Source organism: Cornus florida, unplaced genomic scaffold (assembly GCF_030987335.1).
Source record: "Cornus florida cultivar Cherokee Brave unplaced genomic scaffold, ASM3098733v1 CherokeeBrave_3.0.0_Hap2_Chr06, whole genome shotgun sequence".
In the NCBI taxonomy this organism is placed as follows: domain Eukaryota; kingdom Viridiplantae; phylum Streptophyta; class Magnoliopsida; order Cornales; family Cornaceae; genus Cornus; species Cornus florida.
The window spans coordinates 88,935,287-88,961,478 of NW_026775576.1; the positions used below are offsets into that span (position 1 = coordinate 88,935,287).

A 26,192-nucleotide genomic window follows, 5' to 3' on the forward strand; every position below is an offset into this window, starting at 1 on the left:
CTAGTTTGACATTACATTCAATTCCAAACTCAATTTTGTCTTGCATGCGTCCCCTCCAAATTATGATGTGCAATTACCCAAATTTCAACTTGTGATTTATATGGACTAACCCATGCACAATGACTCCATAACCACAAGCTTCTAAAGGTTAGAAAAAGTTGCAGATAAGCTCGGACTTCACTTTCCATTAATGGCAATCTTAATGGAGATGTTTCTTGTTAATGTCATAATGAAGGGTTCTATAGGGAAATCCAATCAGATGTGATGCTAGAACCCTAAATCTACTGTAAATGGTTAAAAAAATCAAGACTTCACTTTTAGATGGCATCAATTTTCTCCGGCTAATCTTTTACCTCTTTAGAAAAGGAAAAACTAGCATTTCCAAAAAAATCAAGCTTCTCCATCCTAGATTCACAGTTGCCAATTTAAGATGCACCTTTGCCAATTGCATATCGACATTCTACAATATTTTATCAAATCAAAATACAATGATCTTATTACACTGAATTTTAGTCTGCAAAATCCAATGAGGGCATTCTAGGTATAAAATCCAAGCTATTTTTTAGACACTAAATGACCAACTTCCACTGATGAACAGCTGGAGTAAATTTACATAATGCCCTGCATCTCTCTGTGCTCACTGCTCGACCAGCCATTAGGATAATTCTTCTTTTATGTACAACATATAAAACCACATTTTAAAAGCTGCCCATATAACCGCCACCAAAATTGATCAGAAGAGTGATCTCTGACAAAAGAAGCCACAACGAGTTCATTCATCATCTTCAAAATCAATTACCATCCGCAACTTTCTTCTGACTAGAACACTTTTTTGGGATACAACAGGAGTCTCATCATCCTCAAGACCTGTCAACTCATCAGACAATTTATCATGCACTAGCTGATACTGCAAATGATCTACATTTTCGACGGATGCAACACCTAATGGTTTTCCACTGCTGATGCCAGTTGCTTCAGCTTCTGCATTGCCAGCAAGGTCAAAAGTACCATCATCAGTTTCTGCAGCTTCCATCCCAGTGTGTTGTTCCTGCCCATCCCTGGAAAGTAAAGAATTTTAGATTATACTCTAGGTATTCTAAATTAGTACTGATTGTTTACTGAACTTCATGGACTAAATTGCTTAGGGTTAACCAATCAAAAGTAAATCTACAAGTCCTTGACCAGTTTCTAAAAAGCAGGTTTAGTAAAAGTTCAGGTTCCTCCAGACAATCTTATTTCTATACTACTGTTTGTGAAGGAGCAACAGCAGCTTTAGCAACAGAGTCCCACAAAGAGGGCGGAAACAGGTAAACCTAAACTTTTGCTTCAAATATGTTCAAACATTCTCCAGATGAAGTTAAACGACACAAATGGGCAAGATCTGGTACCTTCCTATTAGAGCCTGAGAATCCCCATATCCATTGTCATTTTCAACCACAATCTGCTTAACTGAAGTGGTTGTGGACTTCACATCCATTGCCTTGGGAATTCGTCTCCTTGTTTTTCTGTGTCAAATAGTTACTCTTAAGTACTGTAAAATACAAAAGGAAAAGAAAAAGGAAAAAGACAGTTTCCATTCTAGGTGATTTGAACAGGATAATACCTTCATAATTCATTGCAGTATTAGAAGTAAAAATATTAATTATTATGTTAATAAACTGCCAACTGGATAATAAACCTGAATAGCAGTAAGCAAAAGCGAGCAATCAATAAAAAATTTCTGAAAATTTATTATGACAAGGTGAACTTGCCTGCACTAACACTGACCAAAAAGAAAAAATGAAGCATCAAGGTTATGCACAGTGCGGATTTATTACTTTATTCATTGGAAAGAAAAAAATTTACAAAAATAAAAATTGCTTGAAGTGCAGCAGTTACCACCAGGTGGAATAAAGGAAGTGCCAGAAGGAAACAAGGCCAAATCAGCCTGCCTGCTGTGATACCATAGCAAAAGACAAATAGGGTTCACATTCAATTGCCAGAACAAACTCTTGACGATGCATCTCCTGGCATAATATTCATATAGTTGACTCAATGAAAAAATTTCACGTGTAATTTTTTTTGTAAAAACATACATTCACTTGTGTATTCACATGCAAAACTCATCAAAACTGCTTCTTAACTTGTCAGTTCAGCACCATATTGCATACTGTAAACCACTTGATGTAATGCTAAAATAAAAAATTATGAAACAGAAAAGAAATACTGTAAAATATAAGCATTTTGCGCTTCTTATCAATCTGTGTTTCCATTAAATCAGAATGTCAACTTCTGAAAGCAGAGACAGGAGGATTATTACCACCAGTAACATTCCCCACTAACTTCATCTATAGGATCCTTTTCTTTTTTTGGTAAGAGTATTTAGGATCCTTCGTCAAACGAATGAGAGAGAAAGTACTTACTGCAAAACAGAGCTTAGGAATTCTTCATCAGAATGATCTTGTGATAGTTTTTCATCAATTTTCCAGCTTCGCACCCCCTCACTATCTCTTTCGTTCTGCTTGCTTTTGCTCCTAAAAAGAACAAATACTTGAATTAGAATTACGTAGTTTGGTGACGTGGAATGCCAATCACTGAAACTATAATACTAAATAAGGCCCAATTCAAAAGCTTAGAGAATTAATATTGATTATTTCTATCATTCTGCTATATCAGTAAAAAATAAATTATTTAATACTTCTAATTTCCTATTAGTTCTAGTTTGTCTGGAAATTCCCTGTTAGCAAAGCAGCAGGAGCCTGACATGAATGAAATACATGGCCTGTCGTACAAAAGTCTTTTTCACAATCATATATGGCCTGTTTGTTGTATTTCTTTTATAGTATTATTGGGGGCAAAGTAGAAAAAGAATTAGAAAGTATGAAATAGAGGGCACCACCCATCAAATTCTAGAGGGAACTGTATGAGCCAGCTATAGATCCATTCATATTTCATGGTTCCATATGATGTTCAGGAAAGAGTCGTCAAACGAATGAGAGAGAAAGTACTTACTGCAAAACAGAGCTTAGGAATTCTTCATCAGAATGATCTTGTGATAGTTTTTCATCAATTTTCCAGCTTCGCACCCCCTCACTATCTCTTTCGTTCTGCTTGCTTTTGCTCCTAAAAAGAACAAGAAATACTTGAATTAGAATTAAGTAGTTTGGTGACGTGGAATGCCAATCACTGAAACTATAATACTAAATAAGGCCCAACTCAAAAGCTTAGAGACTGAATTTTGATTATTTCTATCATTTTGCTATATCAGTAAAAAATAAATTATTTCATACTTCTAATTTCCTATTAGTTCTAGTTTGTCTGGAAATTCCCTGTTAGCAAAGCAGCAGGAGCCTGACATGAATGAAATACATGGCCTGTCATACAAAAGTCTTTTTCACAATCATACATGGCCTGTTTGTTGTAATTCTTTTATAGCATTATTGGGGGCAAAGTAAAAAAGAATTAGAAAGTATGAAATAGAGGGCACTACCCATCAAATTCTAGAGGGAACTGTCTAAGCGAGCTACAGATCCATTCATATTTCATGGTTCCATATGATGTTCAGGAAAGAGTCGTCAAACGGATGAGAGAGAAAGTACTTACTGCAAAACAGAGCTTAGGAATTCTTCATCAGAATGATCTTGTGATAGTTTTTCATCAATTTTCCAGCTTCGCACCCCCTCACTATCTCTTTCGTTCTGCTTGCTTTTGCTCCTAAAAAGAACGAGAAATACTTGAATTAGAATTACGTAGTTTGGTGACATGGAATGCCAATCACTGAAACTATAATACTTGTTAGAATGTTTTGGGTCATTATGTAATTACATATAGTTGGTACAATCATTGTGTAATTAGTTGAGTCTTGTATCTTTATATAAGCCACTGCAGGCTTAGGGTTTAATACATATGAGAAATACATTTCAGTAGCCACCATGATCTCTCTCTCTCTATCTTTCTCATCAGTTTGAACATGGAATCAGAGCGGTACGAAACAATGGGAAACTAAGATTGTGGTTGCATCTGTGGTGTTCTTCTACAAATCGAAATCGAGATCGAAGTCAGTTTTGTTTCTAGCCGGAGGTTTGAAGCTGTCGTTGTGTTCAGCGCTTCTTGTCCATCGTTCTCAGATCTGAAGCCCTTCGTTTTGTTGGCCGAGGCTGCCTTGGCTGTTGCAAGTTGCAGAGGTTCCATCACCGCGAACCCTCTTTGCTCGGTTATTAGATCGCCGCTTGTGTTGGGTTGCCGTCACCGCTGCAAGGGCTAGGGTGTGTACTAGCCTTGATTCTCCATTGCGAACCTCGGGTGTTGGAGTTTATTGTCAGTGGCAGAGTTCTGGTTCTTGCCGGCGCTGATTGTGAAGGAGAAGGGTGGTGTTTGGCTGCAGGTGTGAAGTTATCCCAACCTTGGTTTACTAAAACCGGAATGGCAAAGAACTGGTTTTGATTTGGCCCGTTTGCCCAGATCCGGTCCGTCTGCCCAGATCCGGATTCAGTTTTTTTTTTTTTTTTTCCCAGGTTCGGTTTTCTTCTCTCTTTTTCCTTCTCCATGGCTGCTGGTTCAGACCTGCTTTCTTCTACTTCTTTCAATCCTCCCATGACTTCAGTCAAGCTCAATGGGAAGAACTATATTTTATGGGCCAAGTCAGTAGCTATTTTCCTAAAAGCCAAAGGCTTTGGCTCTTATTTGGTTAAGGATAAGCCTAAAGACAGTGATGCAGATTTCAGTTCATGGGAACAAAGGGATGCTCAGATCATTTCCTTAATGCTGAATTGTATTAAACCAATATCAGCTTTAACCTGTTGTATTTGGATACTGCCAAGGAGATATGGAACCCCCTCCAACAGCTATATTCAGGTACTGGTAATATCAGTGTATCACCAGAATTTATGAGGTATGCAGACAATTCTTTGACCTCCAGCAAGGTACTAACAGTCTTGCAAAGTACTTCTCACAGTCTATGGGAATTTGTGAAGAAATGAACTTGTATCAGCCTATCACCTCTAATGTGAAGAACATGCAACAACAACGTGAGGATTTTAATGTTGTTCGGTTTCTCATGAGGTTGTCACCAGAATATGAGTCTGTTCGTGCACAGATTTTGGGTAACCCTGCACTTCCCTCTCTTCCTGATATGTTCTCCAGGCTCCAGCGTGCTACTCTATCTAGTGGCGCTTCCGGGAGTGCTTCAAGTGGTGTCACTGCTCCTCTTAGCAGTGAACGTTCTGCATTAGTTGTGAACCAGGGTGGTTATCAGTCTTCTCGTGGCAGTGGAGGTCGTTTTACCCGTGGACGTGGTCGTGGCAAAGGCAGAGACTCCAAACTCTGCACTCACTGCTGTCTTACTAATCACACTGTCAATTACTGTTAGGATCTTCATAGGAAACCGCCACCTTCTTCCTATGCACATCAAGTAACCTCTAATGAAGGGGATTCTTCTTTCTTTGCCACACCAACTGCTCCACAAGTGGCTGTTGAGCCTGCTATGGTCACCATGACAGTTTCCCGCGCTGAGTATGCTCAGTTTATATCTCAACAACGGCCTTCCACGTCATCTTCCATGGTTTCCTTTGCCCAATCAGGTAGTGCACATGCATGTCTCTTATCCTCTGGTCAGAGTCCTTGGATTCTTGACTCTGGCGCATCAGATCACATGACTGGTAGTTCTCATCTCTTATCTGATTTTCAGTCTGTTCCTTCCTCTCAGAGTGTTACTCTTGCTAATGGCTCCTCCACTAAAGTTTTGGGTGTGGGAACCACCCAATTCACCTCTTCTATGTCTATTTCCTCTATATTATATATTCCTCAATTCCCTTTTAATTTGATGTCCATTAGTCAAATTACTAAATCTCTTAATTGCTCCGTTACATTTTATCCCTCATGTTGTATTTTTCAGGATCTCAAGACGATGAAGAAGATTGGTACAGGACATGAAGTAGGTGGCTTGTATTACTTTGATCTTGCACCATCTCCCACGACTCTTCAATCATCTTTGTCTCCTTTCCAGTGGCATTGTCGTCTCAGCCACCCGTCTTTATCAGTTTTGCAGCGTCAAGTCCCCAGTCTTAGTCTTAGTCGTATTGAGTCCATGCCTTATGAAGCATGTCAGCTTAGTAAGCATTGTCGTGTATCTTTCAAACCGAGAGCTACCAATCGTGTTCCTAGTCCTTTTCAGTTAATTCATTCAAATGTATGGGGCCCAATAAAACATATTTCTAATAATGGATTTCGTTATTTTGTGACTTTTGTGGATGATCATTCTCGTATGACTTGGTTGTTTTTAATGAAAAATCGTTCTGAGTTATTCTCTATTTTTCAACTATTTCGCAAAGAAATAAAAACTCAATTTGGATGTTCCATTAAAGTTTTACGTTTTGACAATGCCAAAGAATATTTCTCGGACCCTTTTGAGACTTATTTTCATGCTAAAGGCATCATTCATCAATCATCTTGTACTTATACTCCTCAACAAAATGGAGTAGCTAAACGTAAAAATCGTCATCTCCTGGAAGTATGTCGTACCCTTTTATTCCATATGCATGTTCCCAAACGTTTTTGGAGTGATGCTATTCTTACGGCCTGTCATCTTATTAATCGGATGCCTTCGTCGATTTTATAAAAGAAATCTCCTCATTCTATTCTATTTCCCAACTCCGCATCGTTTAATCTTACTCCTCGAGTCTTTGGATGTGTGTGCTATGTCCATAACCTTGGGCCCAGTCTTGACAAACTCGACCCACGTGCCACTAAGTGTGTTTTTCTTGGGTATTCTCGCGCTCAGAAGGGTTATCGTTGCTACAGTCCTCATTTTCAACGCTATTTCACTAGTGCTAATGTCTCCTTTTCTGAGTCTCTCCCATATTTTTCTGATTCTACTACCCCTCTCAATATTACTCTTGAGCTACCTATGCCAACTGTTCCCTCTCTATTTCCTGCTCCCGCACCTCCTCGCTCCGTTGTCCCCTTGCAGGTTTATACTCGACGACCTCGACCGCCTACTTCTCTCCCTCCATCTCCTTCAGAGTCTTTGGATCCGACGCCATCTACTTTGTCTGATGATTTGCCTATTGCTCTCCATAAGGGTACTCAGTCGCGTGTTACTGCACATCCCATTTCTAACTTTGTCTCCTACCATAATGTTCCATCCTCTTTATCTTGTTTTTTATCCAAAATGTCTGCTACTTTTGTTCCCAAGACTTTGCAGGATGCTCTTTCTCATTCGGATTGGCATAAGCCATGGTAGATGAAATGGATGCCCTTCACCGTAATCGGACTTGGGATCTTGTTCCCTTACCTCTGGGCTCCAACACTGTTGGTTGTAAGTGGGTCTACACTGTTAAATACCTTCACGATGGGTCTATTGAGCGGTTAAAGGCTCGCCTAGTGGCAAAAGGGTACACTCAGACTTATGGTATTGACTACAATGAGACCTTTTCTCTTGTTGCTAAGATTTCTTCTATTCGGGTACTTATTTCCTTTGCTGCCAATTGTAACTGGCTGATGTTTCAATTGGATGTCAAGAATGCCTTCTTGCATGGTGACTTAGTTGAAGAAGTTTATATGAAGCAACCACCTAGGTTTGTTGCTTAGGGGGAGTATCGTCACACTGTTTGTCGCCTTCAAAAGGCCCTGTATGGATTGAAACAATCTCCACTGGCTTGGTTTGGAAAATTCTCTGAGGCGGCATTAGAATTTGGTCTTAACAGATGCTAGACCAATCATTCAGTATTTCACCAGCGCACTAAAGCTGGCTTCATTTTTCTTTTGGTGTATGTAAATGATATTGTGATCACAGGTGATGATTCTGAAGGCATTGCTAAGTTGAAGTTGAATCTGCAAAATCGATTCCACAGTAAAGACTTGGGTAAACTTAGGTATTTCTTGGGTATTGAAGTTGTTAGATCCAAGAAGGGTATAAGTTTATCTCAACGCCAATATGTGTTGGACTTATTAGAAGAAACAGGTATGTTGGGTGGTCATCCAGTTGATGCTCCTATGGATTCAAATACAAAACTTGTGTCGGATGAGGGTGATCTATTTAATGACCCGGGCAGATTTCGTCGCCTTGTTGGGAAATTAATTTATCTCACCATCACACGACCTGATATTTCATATGCAGTTAGTGTTGTAAGTCAGTTCATGGGAGCTCCTAGAATGCCACATTGGATTGCTGTTCTTCGGATTATCCGATATCTCAAGCAAGCTCAAGGTTTTGGGTTACTATATAAATCAAATGGTCATCTCAGGGTGGAAGGTTTTACAGATGCTAATTGGGCTGGTTCTCCTTCATTCAGGATATCTACTACAGGCTATTGCACATTTGTAGAAGGAAATCTTGTTACATGGAAAAGTAAAAAGCAAATAGTGGTAGCTCGATCTAGTGCTGAAACTGAGTACAGGGCAATGGCCCATACCACTAGTGAGTCGACATGGATACAACATTTTCTTAAAAAACTTGGGTTGACAATTGAAACTCCTACTCCATTGTTTTGTGATAATCAAGCAGCTGTTTACATTGCATCAAATCCTGTGTTTCATGAGAGGACCAAACATATTGAAGTTGATTGTCACTTCATTCGAGAAAAAATATTAAGTAGGAGCATCTCTACTCCATTTGTGAAGTTTGAAGATCAATTAGCTGATATGTTTACCAAAGCATTAGGTCATAATCGGTTAGGGTCATAATCGGTTAGGGATTATCTGTTCCAAGCTGGGATTATTTGATATATACTCTCCAGCTTGAGGAGGAGTGTTAGAATGTCTTGGGTCATTATGTAATTACATATAGTTGGTAGGGTCATTGTGTAATTAGCTAAGTCTTGTATCTTTATATAAGCCACTATAGGCTTAGGGTTTAATACATATGAGAAATACATTTCAGTAGCCACCATGATCTTTTTCTCTTTCTCTCTCTCTCTCTCTCTCTTTCTCATCAGTTTGAACAATACTAAATAAGGCCCAACTCAAAAGCTTAGAGAATGAATATTGATTATTTCTATCATTTTGTTATATCAGTAAAAAATAAATTATTTAATACTTCTAATTTCCTATTAGTTCTAGTTTGTCTGGAAATTCCCTGTTAGCAAAGCAGCAGGAGCCTGACATAAATGAAATACATGGCCTGTCGTACAAAAGTCTTTTTCACAATCATACATGGCCTGGTTGTTGTATTTCTTTTATAGTATTATTGAGGGCAAAGTAAAAAAGAATTAGAAAGTATGAAATAGAGGGCACTACCCATCAAATTCTAGAGGGAACTATATGAGCCAGCTATAGATCCATTCATATTTCATGGTTCCATATGATGTTCAAGAAAGAGAAAATAAAATAGAACGGTAGCATTGATATGCATTACTAAAGAAAATGGAAGATGTCGAGTTTTGGAAATCAAATGTAGACATGACAGCTCAAAATTATTTGCGGAGTGGGCTACGATGGCTTGGTAACACACAAAACAGAAAGATGACAGAACCACTGAAAGCAGCACGATTAAGTCAAATAAGAAAAAACACAAAAACATCCGTTAAGGTAATTAGAAAAGACAATCATACCCCCAATTAGAACAAAAATGGCATAATAATGGTTGAGTACCCAACCCACAACAGCTGGGTGAGGAATACCTATATCTTTGGTCACATGAATCTGTCAAAGACTCAAAGTACACCAGGTTTGATGGCTGTAAACTGACTGCTTATCCAGAAACTTCAATTTTTAACATATGTAAATGCATTAACCATTGGAAAAATAATTCAAGATTCATAGCTTCAACAAAACTACACCCAAAAAAAATGAATTTTGGAACAAGCAAAGAAAATTACCTTTTTTGAAGAGATATCAATGTTTCATTGTCAGAATTGTTTGCCTCTTCTGTAAAAGGATCATCAAGAAACTCATCCCGCAAATGCATGGGGGTTTCTGACCTCTTCCGTTGAGGAACATGCAGTCCAAGTTGATTGAGTTTACGTGAAATTTGTGTTGTAGTGAATTTGACATCAGCATCCAGTGCATTGGCAATCATATGGCTGCACCTCTTATGATCTTTAAACCTTCAATAAGCAAACAAAGCCCAGATCATGATTTGGAACCTTGAAATGTACATCCAAGATAAATATCCAGAATTTCCTCAATGTACTTCTTTCAAAATCCGTCATGGAAGAAAACATGTTTAAGACTGTATTTAGCATCTAGTCAAGAACTCACTGCTCAAATAGAGCTTTAATCATCGTCTCCTGGTCCTTGCTAAAGGCACGTACACTTTTTCTGGTGTGCCTGAAAAGAAAGAGCAAGAGATACAAAATTCACTCAAGAAATGGAAAACATAAATTCCATATCCTTTAACAAATAAACCAGCTGTTTTTTTTTTTTTTTTTTTTTCTTTTTTTCCCTCATTTCTCTCAGGTCATGCTTTAGAGTTGTTAGAACAGTTATATGTAAATAGGTATTTATGTTGGGGTCATATTGTAATTAGACATAGGGTTTGTGGCCATTATGTAAATAGGCCTTTCTTGTATTGTATATATATTTGTGTTATGTGTAAGGGTTTTAAGATATGAAAAAAAAGGGCTGCGCCTCTCTCTCTCAGCCATCTCTACTCTCTCATTCTACTATCTCTCTCTCTATAATCTATAAATTTAACATGGTATCAGAGCGTAGATCCGGCCATTGACATTGCTACCGCGGTGCTAGAGTGTCTACTAGCTCGTGAAGGGATCGTTGTTCGTCGTCGATCTGGCCACTCTTGGACGCGTTTTTTTTTCTTTTCCTTCATCAATGACCATTCCTAGACTGTCGGCGAGGAGTTTGCAGTGTGACGATCTCTCCGTTTGCTGACGCCGGTGGTTGTTGTGTGTAGTCGCCATTGTGACTGATTTTGTGGTCGGTGGCTTCGTTTGGAACTCAGTGTGGTTCGGTGGCTTCGTTTGGAACTCAGTGTGGTTCGGTGCCGCAGCAGAGAGCTTTGCAGCAGCTTCGCTGTCTTCCCTTGGCCGTTAATTGATTTGTGGTTGGGGCTTCACCCTGTGGAGGTCTCAAATCCTTGTTTGTTTGTTGATGGCGGCAGATTGTGGTCCTCGCTGGCGCTGATTGCGAAGAAGAAGGAGGGTAGTGTTTGGTTACAGGTATGAGGTTATCCCAGATCAGGTTAGGCTATCCAGGTTCTAAACCGGTTTTGTAGAGATCCGGTTCAAATCCGGCCCATTTTCAGATCAGGGTCTGGTTCGACCCTTTTCCCAGATCCAGCTATTTTTTTTTTGTTTGTTTCTCTTCTGTTCCTCTCGGGACAGATTCGGCATCAGCGGCTTCAACTTGGGCCAGATAAATTCTTTTCAGTTTACATATAAATTTCCAGCGGCTACTTCTGTTGTTCGTGGCATGGATTTGGATTCCTCAACTGTTTATTCTGAGTCTACTGGAATTAAAACTCCTGTAACACATGATCATGTCGGGCTGCAAATTACAACTATGAAATTGAGTAATTCAAATTACTTACTATGGGCTCAAGCAGTGAATACCTATTTAGGAGCCCGACGAAAGCTGAAGTTTATTACACAAGCTCCTCCACCTCAAACATCCACACCATCCACAACATATGATGATTGGGAAGCTGATAACTATATGGTTATGTCCTGGTTGTGAAATAGTATGGAACCTTCCATTGCATCTAATTTTATGCTTGTCACCACTACAAAGGAAATATGGGATGCAGTTAAAGAAACCTACTCTATGGACACAAATGTCTCTCACATATACTCCCTGTATGAGAAGATGTTCCATTCTCGTCAATCTGACCCCTCTGGTCAAGGCATCGGTGAGTATTATAGTACTTTCAAAAGTTTGCTAGATGAGGTGAATCAGTACCAACCCTTAACTACTGATCTTGACGTTCTCAAGAGGCAACGTGAGGAATTTTCGATTTCCATTTTTCTTGCTAATTTGCACCCTAGCCTTCAAAATATTTGGGATCACATCCTTGCTGGTGATGGAGGACTCCCATCTCTGGGTAACATTTATGCTCGATTGCTTCGTGTTTCAGGACAATCACATGGGACGTCCACTGTGAAAGAAAATTCAGCTATAATGGTTCCTTCAATCTCTCCACAGTTGTCTAGAAGCCGTGATACTCCCAGTAACAACAGAGGGTATGGAGGAACTTCGAGTAGTTCTCGTGGCGGTGGTGGTGGCCGTGATAGAGGTCGCAGTCGCCGTGGTCGTGGACGCACTGATACTCGCTACTGCAGCCACTGTAAAGGTACTAACCATTCTGTTGAGCATTGTTGGGTTCTTCATGGGAAACCAGCATGGGCAAATCAAGTAGTGTCTTCTTCTGACATTGCTGGGTCTCATCTTTCTCCTGACCACCACCACCCACCTGCTCAAAACTCTGTACTGCCATCATCTGCACCTTGCTGGTGATGGAGGACTCCCATCTCTGGGTAAAATTTATGCTCGATTGCTTCGTGTTTCAGGACAATCATATAGGACGTCCACTGTGAAAGAAAATTCAGCTATGATGGTTCCTTCTATCTCTCCACAGTTGTCTAGAAGCCGTGATACTCCCAGTAACAACAGAGGGTATGGAGGAACTTCGAGTGGTTCTCGTGGCGGTGGTGGTGGCCGTGATAGAGGTCGCAGTCGCCGTGGTCGTGGACGCACTGATACTCGCTACTGCAGCCACTGTAAAGGTACTAACCATTTTGTTGAGCATTGTTGGGCTCTTCATGGGAAACCAGCATGGGCAAATCAAGTAATGTCTTCTTCTGACATTGCTAGGTCTCATCTTTCTCCTGACCACCACCACCCACCTGCTCAAAACTCTGTACTGCCATCATCTGCACCTACTAGTGACAGTGTGATACTCTCACGAGCTGAGTTCAGTGCCTTGGTAAACTGACTCAAGCACTCAATTGTTTTGTCACTTTTATCCTTCGTTTTGTATCTTTCAGGACCTCAACACGAAAAAGACGATTGGTGGGGGCACTAACAGAAATGGCCTATACTATTTGGATTGCACACCTTCCACTAGTGGTGTTGCTTTACATTCCCAGGTGTCTGTATACCAGTGGCATTATCGGTTAGGTCATCCCTCGTTGTGGTACTTGAAGTCTGCATTACCTTTCCTTGAGTCGGTGTCTACTTTAAATTGTGAGTCTTGTCAGTTGGGTAAGCACCATAGAGTGTCTTTCCCTCCTCGTATTGTTAATCGTCGGTCTTCTTTATTTGAATTGGTGCATACGGACATTTGGGGTCCTACTCGTCAAACTAGTCAATCAGGTTTTTCTTATTTTGTTACCTTTGTTGATGACTATTCAAGGATGACTTGGTTGTTTTTAATGAAAGACCGTTCTGAACTTTTTCCCATATTTCAATTATTTTTAAAAGAAATTGAAATTCAATTTGGTTGTGTTATACGAACTTTACAATCTGATAATGCTATGGAATATGTCAAAGGTGCTATTTCTACCTTTTGCGACTCTCGTGGCATCTTGCATCAAACTTCTTGTTCTTATACTCCCCAACAAAATGGTGTAGCCGAACGGAAAAATAGGCATTTAATTGAAATAGCTCGGACATTGATGATCCATATGCATCTTCCAAAGGCATTTTGGGGAGATACTGTTTTAACTGCTTGTTATTTAATTAATCGTATGCCATCTACTGTTCTTAATTGGAAATGTCCTTATTCCCTTGTTTTTCCTACACGACCATTATTTGCATCACCACCTCGTGTTTTTGGGTGTGTGTGCTTTGCTCACATATTACGCCCTGGCACTGATAAATTATCTCCTCGTGCCATTAAGTGTGTCTTTATTGGGTACTCTCGGACTCAAAAAGGTTATAAATGTTGGGATCCTAGCACTCGTCGTGCTTTTGTGTGCATAGATGTTACCTTTTTTGAGGACACTCCTTATTTTTCTTCACATGGTTCGTCTTTAGATACCGAGTTCTTGCTTCCGTTGCCTGTTGTGTCACACTCATCAGCCTATGTCCCACCACGACCACCTCCAGTACCACCGCCACCTCAAGTGCCACCACCACTTCAAGTGTATAGTCGACAATCACGGCCAGCACCCCCCCAATTGTCTACTTCTATTGAGGCTCCTATTGCTGCTGATGATCTTCCTATTGCCTTACGCAAAGGTATTCGATCTTGTGTTACTACACATCCTATTTCTAACTTTGTCCCATATACTCATGTTTCACCCACTTTCTCTTGTTTTTTATCCACATTGTCTGCTATACTTGTTCCCAAAACTTTGCAGGATGCTCTTTCTCATCCTGGTTGGCAACAAGCCATGGCCGATGAAATGGATGCTCTTCATCATAATGGGACATGGGATCTTGTTCCCTTACCTCCTGGTTCCAAACCGGTTGGTTGTAAGTGGGTCTACACTGTCAAATATCTCCACGATGGTTCTATTGAGCGTTTGAAAGCTCGTTTTGTTACAAAGGGGTACACCCAAACTTATGGTGTTGATTATGATGAGACTTTTTCCCCTGTTGCAAAGATTTCTTCTATCCGGGTCCTTATTTCCATTGCTACCAATCGTAACTGGCCGTTGTTTCAATTAGATGTGAAAAATGCTTTCTTACATGGCGACTTAGTTGAAGAAGTTTATATGGAGTAAGCACCTGGGTTTGTTGCTCAAGGGGAGTATCGTCATACCGTTTGTCGCCTTAGGAAGGCCCTGTATGGATTGAAGCAATCTCCAAGGGCTTGGTTTGGAAAGTTCTCTACGGTAGCATTAGCATTTGGTCTTAAGAGATGTCAGACAAACCATTCGGTGTTTCACCAGCAAACTAAAGCTGGTTTCATTTTCCTTGTGGTATATGTAGATGACATTGTGATCACAAGTGATGATTCTAAAGGTATTGTTAAATTGAAGTTGTTTCTTCAAAATCAGTTCCACACTAAAGACTTGGGTCAACTCAGATATTTCTTGGGTATTGAAGTTGCTAGATCCAAGGAAGGTATAAGTTTATCTCAAAGGAAATATGTGTTGGATTTATTAGAAGAAACAGGTATGTTAGGTGGCCGTCCTGTTGATGCTCCTATGGATCCAAATACAAAACTCTTATTAGATAAGGGTGATCTATTTGATGATCCTGGCAGATATCGACAGCTTGTTGGGAAATTAATTTATCTCACTATCACTCGACCAGATATCTCATATACAGTTAGTATTGTAAGTCGGTTCATCGGATCTCCTAGGATCCCACATTGGAATGCAGTTCTTCGGATTATCCGATACCTCAAGCAAGCTCCAGGTTTTGGGTTGCTATATAAACCAAATGGACATCTTAGGATAGAAGGTTTCACAGATGCTGACTGGGCTGGTTCTCCCTCAGATAGGAGATCTACTACAGGCTACTGCACATTTGTTGGTGGAAATCTTGTTACATGGAAAAGTAAAAAACAAACAGTGGTAGCACGGTCTAACGCTGAAGCAGAGTACAGGGCGATGGCCCATACCTCTAGTGAGTTAACGTGGATACAACACTTTTTTGAGGAACTTGGGTTAATAGTCAAGACTCCTATTCCATTGTTCTGTGATAACCAAGCAGCTGTTCATATTGCATCCAATCCGGTATTTTATGAAAGAACCAAGCATATTGAAGTTGATTATCACTTCACCCGAGAGAAAATATTGAGCAAGAACATCTCTACTCCATTTGTGAAGTCAGAAGATCAATTAGCTGATATGTTTACTAAGGCTCTTCGTCATAATCGGTTAAAAGCAATTTGTTCCAAGCTGGGATTATATGATATATATTTTCCAGCTTGAGGGGGAGTGTTAGAACAGTTATATGTAAATAGGTATTTATGTTGGGGTCATATTGTAATTAGACATAGGGTTTGTGGCCATTATGTAAATAGGCCTTTCTTGTATTGTATATATATTTGTGTTGTGTGTAAGGGTTTTAAGATATGAAGAAAAGGGGCTGCGCCTCTCTCTCTCAGCCATCTCTACTCTCTCATTCTACTATCTCTCTCTCTATAATCTATAAAATTAACAGGAGTTACAGAATTTCCACTATAGGTACCCGAAAACTTTATATTAATGCTAAAATTGTTTTCTTGACAACACAGATGAAGAGAATGAGAAATGCAACATTTAAAATCATGGATGTAGTAGTACTTACAATGGTTGTCTCAGCAATGAAGTTTCCTCCAAGTCATTTAAATGAGGAATATCAGTTCCCAACACCTTTCCTTCTTCCACAAGTTGATTAGACCCACCAGCTTGAAGCATCCGTTTCTTTGGTCTGACTTTTAATCCCAACTGTCTAAGCTTGTTAGAAACCTGAGCAGGTGAAACTTTTCCATCCGGATCAAGGACTTCCGCAATAAGTCTACTGCAGTACTGATTATCTTTGTACCTAGAATGGTCATGTTTGTCAAACATGCAGGACAAAAGTAAAATGAAGCTGTACAACCGTAGAAACATAACTTAATAAAAGAACAAAAGCTAAAATATAAGTGTGCAACCACTACATCTTTATAAAGTCGTGCTCAACAGCGAGTCTATATACAGTACAGTCTCTAAAGAGCATGTCTACAATGAAATCCACATGCTACTTCAAAGTTCAAAGAGCATGCCCAGAATCAATTAAAGCATATTAAAGTAATGATGGACAATAGCATTCAATAACTGTAGGTTCTTTCATGAAGAAACATAACTCAACAAGGCTTTTTCATAAAAAATCCTGGTAAATATAGGACGGATGCATCAAATGAAACTTACTTTTCATAAAGATCTATAATTTTTCCTTCCAGCTCATCATTGAGAACAAGGCTTTTCCTTCTTTTATGTACCCTTTCAAGCTTATGTTCGACAGAATTTCCCTCACTGTAACAACCAGAAGCAACAAAATAAAATCCTTAACCAAGTAAGACATTCCAGTTCATTTTTCTTAAATTTATTAAGAAATTACAATCATTAATTGTTATGCTATTCTGCACAACCAAGGGAAATTAAAAAAAAAACTATATATGGTTGTGTTTGTGTTTAAATAAAAAGAATCTTCCCCTCTGAATAGCTGGACACCAGCAAGATGCTAGAATCATAATAATGGTTGAGTACGTAACCCACAACAGCTGGGTGAGGAATACCTATATCTTTGGTCACATGAATCTGTCAAAGACTCAAAGTACACCAGGTTTGACGGCTGTAAACTGACTGCTTATGCAGAAACTTCAAATTTTAACATATGTGAATGCATTAACCATTGAAAAATAATTCAAGATTCATAGCTTCAACAAAACTATACCCACAAAAAAAAAATGAATTTTGGGACAAGCAAAGAAAATTACCTTTTTTGAAGAGATACCAAGGTTTCATTGTCAGAATTGTTTGCCTCTTCTATAAAAGGATCATCAAGATACTCATCCCGTAAATGCATGGGGGTTTCTGAACTCTTCTGTTGAGGAACGCATAGTCCAAGTTGCTTGAGTTTACGTGAAATTTGTGCTGTAGTGAATTTGACTTCAGTATCCAGTGCATTGGCAATCATGTAGCTGCACCTCTTATGATCTTTAAACCTTCAATAAGCAAACAAAGCCTAGATCATGATTTGGAACCTTGAAATGTACGTCCAAGATAAATATCCAGAATTTCCTCAATGTACTTATTTCAAAATCCATCATGGAAGAAAACATGTTTAAGACTGTGTTTAGCATTTGGTCAAGAACTTACTGCTCAAATAGAGCTTTAATCATCGTCTCCTGGTCCTCGCTAAAGGCACGTACTCTTTTTCTGGTGTGCCTGAAAAGAAAGAGCAAGAGATAGGAAATTCGCTCAAGAAATGGAAAACATAAATTCCGACCATAAATTCCACATCCTTTAAAAGACGCTGATTTTCTTTTCCCCCCTATTTCCCTCATTTCTCTAAGGTCATGCTTTGGAGTTACAGAATTTCCACTATAGGTACCCAAAACTTTATATTAATGCTAAAATTGTTTTCTTGACAACACAGATGAAGAGAATGAAAAATGCAACATTCAAAAATCATGGATGTAGTAGTACTTACAACGGTTGTCTCAGCAATGAAGTTTCCTCCAAATCATTTAAATGAGGAATATCAGTTCCTAACACCTTTCCTTCATCCACAAGTTGATTAGACCCACCAGCTTGAAGCATCCGTTTCTTTGGTCTGACTTTTAATCCCAACTGTCTAAGCTTGTTAGAAACCTGAGCAGGTGAAACTTTTCCATCCGGATCAAGGGCTTCCGCAATAAGTCTACTGCAGTACTGATTATCTTTGTACCTAGAATGGTCATGTTTGTCAAACATGCAGGACAAAAGTAAAATGAACCTGTACAACTGTACAAACATAGCTTAACAAAAGAACAAAAGCTAAAATATAAGTCTACAACCACTACATCTTTATAAAGTCGTGCTCAACAGCAAGTCTATATACAGTACAGTCTCTAAAGAGCACGTCTACAATGAAATCCACATAGTACTTCAAAGTTCAAAGAGCAAGCCCAGAATAACTTAAAGCATATTAAAGTAATGATGGACAATAGCATTCAATAACTGTAGGTTCTTTCATGAAGAAACATAACTCAACAAGGCTTTTTCATAAATAAATCCTGGTAAATATAGGACAGATGCATCAAAGGAAACTTACTTTTCATAAAGATCTATAATTTTTCCTTCCAGCTCATCATTGAGAACAAGGCTTTTACTTCTTTTAGGTACCCTTTCAAGCTCATGTTCGACAGAATTTCCCTCACTGTAACAACCAGAAGCAACAAAATAAAATCCTTAACCAAGTCAGACATTCCAGTTCATTTTTCTTAAATTTATTAAGAAATTACAATCATTAATTGGTTTTCTATTCTACACAACCAAGGGAAATTAAAAAAAAAAACTATATATGGTTGTGTTTGTGTTTAAATAAAAAGAATCTTCCCCCCTGAATAGCTGGACACCAGCAAGATGCTAGAATCACAATAACATTGTAACTAAAATTTTAGTGTTACTTTTACTTAGATTTATTACTTCAGAATCAGTAAGTCTTACTTTTGCTCATCTATCTCATGAGAGAAAACAAAATCAGCTTCATCATCTCCAAGTGCATCTCCAATGCTTCTGGGGACCCATCCTTTCCCTTGAGATGAACCAACTTCGTCGTCTTTAGAATGACTTCCCCATTTTCTGCTTTCTTTCTTCAAATCACCTAGCTCATGCAGTAAAGATTCGCAGTTGATGTAATGGCATTCTTTACGTGTCTTCAAGAAGAGTACTTCCACAAAAAGAAGGGGTTGACTTTTCATTTTCCTCATCATCCTCCTAACCAAACTTTTCAGAAATACAACAATATTCTCATATTCCTTGCACGGACATGACTGCTGCTCAGCCAGGATATTGTAGAATGTGGTGAGGTGTGATAGCTGCAGAGTTTTTCAGCAAAAATATACATGTGAAATAAATTTACAACTTTAATTTTAAGTAATTCTAAAAAAAAAATCCTTTCAAATTTTACCTGATATAGCATTGGAGAAAGCTCCAGTTCATCACAGATTCTCCTTAACATAGAAATGATGTAGTGATTTGTACTGGTAGAATTGCTTTTATAAAACTTCAGCAACCAACACAAATTTTGAATAATGTTGTTGTTTGCAAGGGCAGATACCAAAGAAGATACCTTAAAATCAACTTCATCCGTCATAGCTAGCTGCTCATCACCAGAAGAATTGTCTGTTCCATAATAGGGATCATCATTATCATGAACGGATTTTTTGTTTTCCATCTCTGGCAATTTGTTCCCGAGTACTGCCACATTCTTATCAGATGTTTCAGGTTCATTAAGGTGATAATGAATGTCCTCTCCTTCCCCATTAGAACTTGTATTTGTTGACTTCTCCTTTTGTAACATGCTCAGATCTACAGATGGTTCACAACCAGAGATGCCAATCTCATTTGGAACAGCAACATGATCAGAATTTTTGTTTTCCATCTCTGGCAAGTTGTTCCCGAGTACTGCCACATTCTTATCAGATGTTTCAGGCTCAATAAGGTGATAATGAGTTTCCTCTCCTTTCCCATCAGGACTTGAATTTGTTGACTTCTCCTTTTTTGACATGCTCAGATCTACAGATGGTTCACAACCAGAGATGCCAATCTCATTCGGAACAGTAACATGATTTCCAACTGGTTCATCTACATCATCCTTCTTCTCATTCAATGTTTTCTTCGTTCTCTTCTTCCTTGACTTTCTAGAAACCTTAACCACAAGAAAATTTTCAAACTTTAATGAAAACAATTGTGGCAAAAGGGTTTTCCAGTCCAATGTAACAGAGGAAAACAATTCACAGAAAGATAGAAGATTAAAAGAGAGGAAGAGGGGGGAAAAAAAAGGGGGGCATTTCAATATGCTAATAAATGCGGCACTTTTTCCAAGCCGAACAACTATGAAGCATGGACAGGGATATGAGATACAAACATGGTATGGCAACTTCAAAAAACAGGATAATAATGCAGCAAGGATACAACAATACATATGTATATATATTTTATTAATGTAAATATGTACAAAATATGATATATATTTATATATGTGCAATTTAAAATAATCATTGTTTGTCATGTTTGGTATTATTTACAGCATAACTTTATGAAAAACTTATATCAATAAACAAGCATAGAGTATCTCAATTTGAAGTACTTGGAATCCTTGTTATGCTTTTCAAACAATTATACTATGATACTAACAAATTTACATTTTAATGTTCAAAACTTGTTAAAAATGAGTCTGGAATTATCTGAACGGTATTAAATATGTGGCTGGTGTATCTTAACCTTTTAGATTATGGTAGATTAGGTTAAATGTGTTCTTTTGAGGGATGTGCGAGCATTTGATATTGCACTGCATGAGTTTCACTGTAAATCTTGTACTCGCTTTTATTTTCTGTTCAAAAATTTTTACCTACCAAAAAATGACAATAAGCACAACTGTGTGTAGATAATCAACAGGTCTCTCGTTTCTGAACCATTTGCCATATTCTATTTACTGGCCTGAGATAAAGCCGAGTGATAGGTAACCCTTATTGGGACAAAGTCTTTATTGAGCATAGTTGCCATACCAAATTGACAAATCAGAAGAACGGAAAAGACTGGCCAACTTGATGTGTAAGGATTCATAGAGGGTAACAGTATTTCTATCCACTTGATGTGTAAAAAACTGTGCCAACAATTTCTGGACTTTTATAAACAAAAACATAAGATGAAGAAACAGTAACAGAAATCAAACAACCCCAATCTAGAATTACCCACATAATAGAACAGATCATACCCTTAATGTCCCGCGTGCTTGAAGATTCTCCATAAGTCGTACAATTACATGTATGGTTTCCACCAAATCGGCAAGATCACTGACAAACAAGAAGATTGCACCAATAGCAACACAATTTAGCAAATATGAAGTGTATCAATTTTTCATCAGTGCATAATGTCACACATGCATATAGCCAAGAAAAAATTGCGTGTGTACATAATAATATAATTCCAAGGAGAAGCCCTTATATCAATTTTTCATCATGTGCATATTGTTCAAGGTGAAATGAGATTTCGTGCTACAATAATTCCAAGGCAAAATGCCATGTAAGGTAACATAAATAAATAAAACAACTGCAGATAAAGATGGATATGGTTTGTTCATATAGAGCAGAGCAAAATGTTGACTAATTTTGGATAGGCTTTCTTTTTATTTCTTCTAATAAAAAAAATATATTTATTTTAACTTCATTCACTTTCTGTACAAATATCAAGGCTACTAAAAACTAAAAAGCCTATGAAGTTCTATCAGGAAATCCGACATAGACCACCCTGCTTGAAGTGGGGATTGGAGAACAAAAGGGTAACAATATAATATAATCAAATCTGCAAAGCAGAATAAAGTGTGCTAGTGACCAGTATCATGAATTAAAAAAAAAATAAAAAATCCAGTTCTGAGACTTGCATAATGTAATTCGATTCTCTCGCAAAAAATTCAATTGTTCTTTCCCTGCTTAGTCAAGACCATCATCGTAGCTGTATGATATGAATTTCCATAGTCACAGTGAATTAAATGTCAAACTTTAAAAGGAAAAATATAATAAACCTTCTAAATTGTCAAAGTCAAAGAGTGAAACCTTTTGGCTTGTTTGTGAGTGTCAAATGATTTAACCAGGTTCAAAAGGAACTGAGTCATCCCTTGATCAGTTTGATCATAAAATAGCTTGTAAAGAAGGATACGAGCTGTCTGAGGCTCCTTAGAATCTTCTGGTGATAGCTTAAGCACTAAATCTAACATGCGAATCTGCACTACGTAAAAAATATCCAATTAGAAAGGAAACTGTGAAGATAATACCAATGCAAGTATCTTAACTGTCACAGCCAAAACCCGAACAACATTTCCAAGAGAATTTCACAAATGCAGCTTAAAAGATTCACTTATGAGCAGTATATATAGCATTGTGATTCAATTCAATGAGTTGGAGGCTGTATCAAAAGTATTAGTGCAGTGGCCAGTAAAGTGTCAAGTCCTGGCCATGATACAAAGCAATGCAAACTACTCCACTAGGACAGAATATTAGGCAATTATTGTATTAATATACAAATATATATATATATACACACGCACATACTAGAAAACAACCATCTTCGCAAGGGACAACTTGCAACTTACTAAATGCAAACCAGATATAGACATATGATACATGATATTATCTTTATACACAACGTCCATTGAAACCCCATAACAGAGAAACAGAACAGACGAGACCAGACGTTGGCTGTCTATGGTTAACTGTTCCAAAAGGAGTGGAAATGGGAGGAGAGATTGCAAATTCAATATATCCGAAAAGGGAAAAGTCCAAAGTAAGTGAAATTGAGGTAATGGTGAAAGGCCTAAGTCAGCCACCAGGGAGAGAGAGAGAGTTTAAAGACAGGAATGAGTTGTGACTTGTGCGTTCAAGTTGTGGGGAATGCAAATTACAGTGGTGATGCTTATGTTAAAAATTATAACCATCATGATTCTTTTTCTATTTCGTACTTCATGTCTCTCACATCATTAAGGTGATGAAATGCCTATGCATCATATGAGAGACTTTCCATTTTATCAACTCTTAATAAAATATGCAAAAAAAAACATTACAAGTGATTGCCTATGATGCAATACCACAGCAGATTCTGCAACAGAAGACCACACAATTCTGAGTTCTATTTCTTCAAATGATTTAATATGCTTGCTCAAATATGTAAAATATGCTAGCTTAAATATGTAAAATAATAATAATAATAATAATAATAATAATAATAATAAAAAATACAAAACTTCAATGGTGGTAACTGTGACTACACTGCTATTGATATAAGATGTGCAACCAGCATATGCCATGAAATAGAGAAACTTGTTGCATTCAATTTCACAAATATCTAACGATTTTGATCAACTAATTCTATGCAGTTCTAAAGCAAATGCTGCTAATAATTTTTCAACCATAAAATTCTAAATTGATGCAAGATCAAAATCTGTGGAAGCCTAAATCACCAGAATTTTGATAAGAGATCCTGCTGTAGACAGAAATTTGTGGTCATTTGTCTCCTTCAAGCCATCAAAAGCATTACGCCACTTTAAAAGGACTAGTAGGAACATTGGCTCATTCATTGAAGCTGCAATTGGTCCACATATATTGCCTTCAAAGAGCATGCTATCAGCGTGATGGGATACAGAAGCATCAATTGTGTCAGCTTCAATGCTAGGCTGTTGAAGCACCAAAAATAAAACAGTTAAATTTTATATATTAAGAAAGAAAATATTGAATGGTAACCATAAAGGCTATGCTACATGTACTCTTTGAAAGTAGATGAGGTACCCGTATCAGACACTCAATTCTCAGACATTCAATACTCAGACATTAGTAAGGGATATGTGTTTGACAATTTTAATTGGACATGCACCTAAAAAGTGTATCAAATAATTCAATTTATTATATTTTTCTTTCCAAAATGAGTAAAATGTCTATATTAAACGCTAAGTTAAATAAAGACACTATTTTACTCTAGAAAATAAAATAAAAAATTTAAAAAATATGAATATTTAGCAGTGTTCCTCTTTTGTTTGAGATTTTACTCATTCGACAATTTGATATACACCCCGAGTCCATGTAATGTAGCATAAAGGTACAATATATTTGAATAAGAATCAATTAAGCAGCAAAAAGAAATCCATATTTTGCAAACCAAAAAGTTCCATAGATGGAAATTATAGTTTTTCCTTAAGCAAAATGTTCATTTTCAATTTCAAGGATCACAAATGATTCAAGGCAAAAAAATTTCCTACCTTAGAGAATTACATCAAGTACACCTTAAAAGTTACATTAATCGACTCAATGAAAAATCTTAAATATCAACTACTTGGGGCAAACAAGTTAAACAAGAATCCTTGAATACTAGTCACTCTTTATAAGACACATTACTACTCCATCATACATGTCCTCCATTACATCAACAAATGCTTGCTTCACAATCAACACACTTCTCCAATTGTTTCCACAAATTACTACAGCATCATACATGTCGTCCGTTACATCAACCCATCAAATTAATAACTCCTTTTTCCTCCAAATCCTACAATTTACCCCTCCAAACTCCCTAAAAAATGCTATTTCTTAGGTAATATATGCTACAAAAGTCTTTCTTCCATGTTCTGGTCTTTTCTTATTCTCTCCCACAAACTTTCACAGCATGACAACTAAGCTTAGCACCATGAAAGTTGGCACAACTACAAATATCACTTTTTTGTTTATAAGTACCATAGTGCGTTCCTTCATTCATTGGGCTGTTCTTGATTTATACAATGATATCAATCAAGATATTCACCCATCTACAGCATCATCAAACATAAACTACCAAACTTCAATGAAAATGCAACCGCACTTACAATTTGCTACTTTTATATTTTTCAAAGCTTCTTTAGCTTTAAGGCCTTAATTTTCAAAACATATAATTGACTTCCAACCTGGCTATAGGGTTAAGTTCACAAAATAAATACCTCAGCACTGTCTGTATTTTATAAAAACTAAGAACTCTTTTGATAAGAAAACATAAAGAATTATCTTCCCTTGATGCATGCACGTGCATTAAAGAAACATCCCTCCTGTAGGCTTACTCTTAGGTCAAGCTCCTTGTATGAAAAGGGGGGTTGAGAGAGAGAGAAGGGGGGGGGGGGGGGGGGGGGGGGGGTTTGGTATGGGGTAAAAATATGCCCAAACCTTCTCCAAGTTTGTAACGTTACACTGCTTCCCATATAAAAGTGATGGTGGCAATTGCAACAATGGCGCAATGCCAACACATTCAATCTTAGAGCAACTTAGAGATAACTGAAATCAAATCAAGATTTGTAGGTGTTTGCAACATGTTTTTTGGTTTTTGTTTTCAGTCTACATATGACCAAAAGATTGGAAGGAGGTAAAGAATATCTAATGAAGAAAGACGGGAAAATGAGCATCAAAAGGTTGTCCGAAAAATTCATGGAGCAACCTAACGTGGGTAGATTATTTGCACTAATACCATAAGCAAAAATACAGTTTTCATTTTTAAAACCTCCCTACAACCAAACCATTGATGGATTAATACATATAATACTAATGGAAGAGTATAAAAACAATTAAAATAGAAACTAATACAGTCTTCATAACCAGCCTTGCCTTAATACCATGTGAATGGGGTCGGCCGCATGAATTCTCTTTTTTATTGTTTTCTGTAACACATTATCTCACCTATTATATTAACTTTCTAAAACCGCTTCTAATAACTTCATCCCACATTAATTTTGATTGCCCTCTCCATCTCTTGCCTTCTATGAGAAAAAATCTTCCTCTTTTACTAGCGTATCTATAAGTCTTCATTGTATATGTCCATACAATGTCACGGGTGGAGATTCTAATGGTTGGGTGTAGGTCCCTGCTTCTCAGGGTCATTTTGATGTTCGATCCTTCTATAGGTGTCTTACGGAGGTGCCAGGGGCTCCTTTCCCATGGAAGGCTGTTTGGCGCTCCAAGGCCCCCCTCAAGGTGGCCTTCTTTGCTTGGACGTCTGTTTTAGGGAAGATTTTGACACCGGATAATTTGAGGAGAAGGAATCAGGTGGTAGTCAACTATTGTTGCATGTGCCTTCGTGTTGAGGAGATGGTGGATCACCTCCTTTTGCACTGCACCATGGCTAGGGACT

The 26,192-nt window shown here is 37.9% G+C and overlaps 1 protein-coding gene across 1 annotated transcript in view; it reads right to left on the minus strand.

Moving 5' to 3' along the window:
• Positions 1 to 408: 408 nt before the first annotated feature.
• Positions 409 to 26,192, minus strand: part of LOC132312701 (uncharacterized) — a 30,217-nt gene continuing 4,433 nt past the window's right edge. Inside the window, exons 8-25 of the mRNA XM_059811173.1 lie at positions 23,512 to 23,724; positions 22,112 to 22,278; positions 21,274 to 21,352; positions 19,465 to 20,205; positions 19,002 to 19,372; positions 18,607 to 18,711; positions 18,004 to 18,240; positions 17,670 to 17,738; positions 17,288 to 17,515; positions 16,719 to 16,823; positions 16,117 to 16,353; positions 10,177 to 10,245; positions 9,795 to 10,022; positions 3,583 to 3,693; positions 2,992 to 3,102; positions 2,403 to 2,513; positions 1,389 to 1,505; positions 409 to 1,058 (exon numbers count right to left, since the gene is read on the minus strand). Of these exons, the coding sequence (XP_059667156.1) occupies positions 773 to 1,058; positions 1,389 to 1,505; positions 2,403 to 2,513; positions 2,992 to 3,102; positions 3,583 to 3,693; positions 9,795 to 10,022; positions 10,177 to 10,245; positions 16,117 to 16,353; positions 16,719 to 16,823; positions 17,288 to 17,515; positions 17,670 to 17,738; positions 18,004 to 18,240; positions 18,607 to 18,711; positions 19,002 to 19,372; positions 19,465 to 20,205; positions 21,274 to 21,352; positions 22,112 to 22,278; positions 23,512 to 23,724 (3,585 nt within the window). The 3' untranslated portion in view covers positions 409 to 772. The remainder of the gene's footprint in view (positions 1,059 to 1,388; positions 1,506 to 2,402; positions 2,514 to 2,991; positions 3,103 to 3,582; positions 3,694 to 9,794; positions 10,023 to 10,176; positions 10,246 to 16,116; positions 16,354 to 16,718; positions 16,824 to 17,287; positions 17,516 to 17,669; positions 17,739 to 18,003; positions 18,241 to 18,606; positions 18,712 to 19,001; positions 19,373 to 19,464; positions 20,206 to 21,273; positions 21,353 to 22,111; positions 22,279 to 23,511; positions 23,725 to 26,192) is intronic.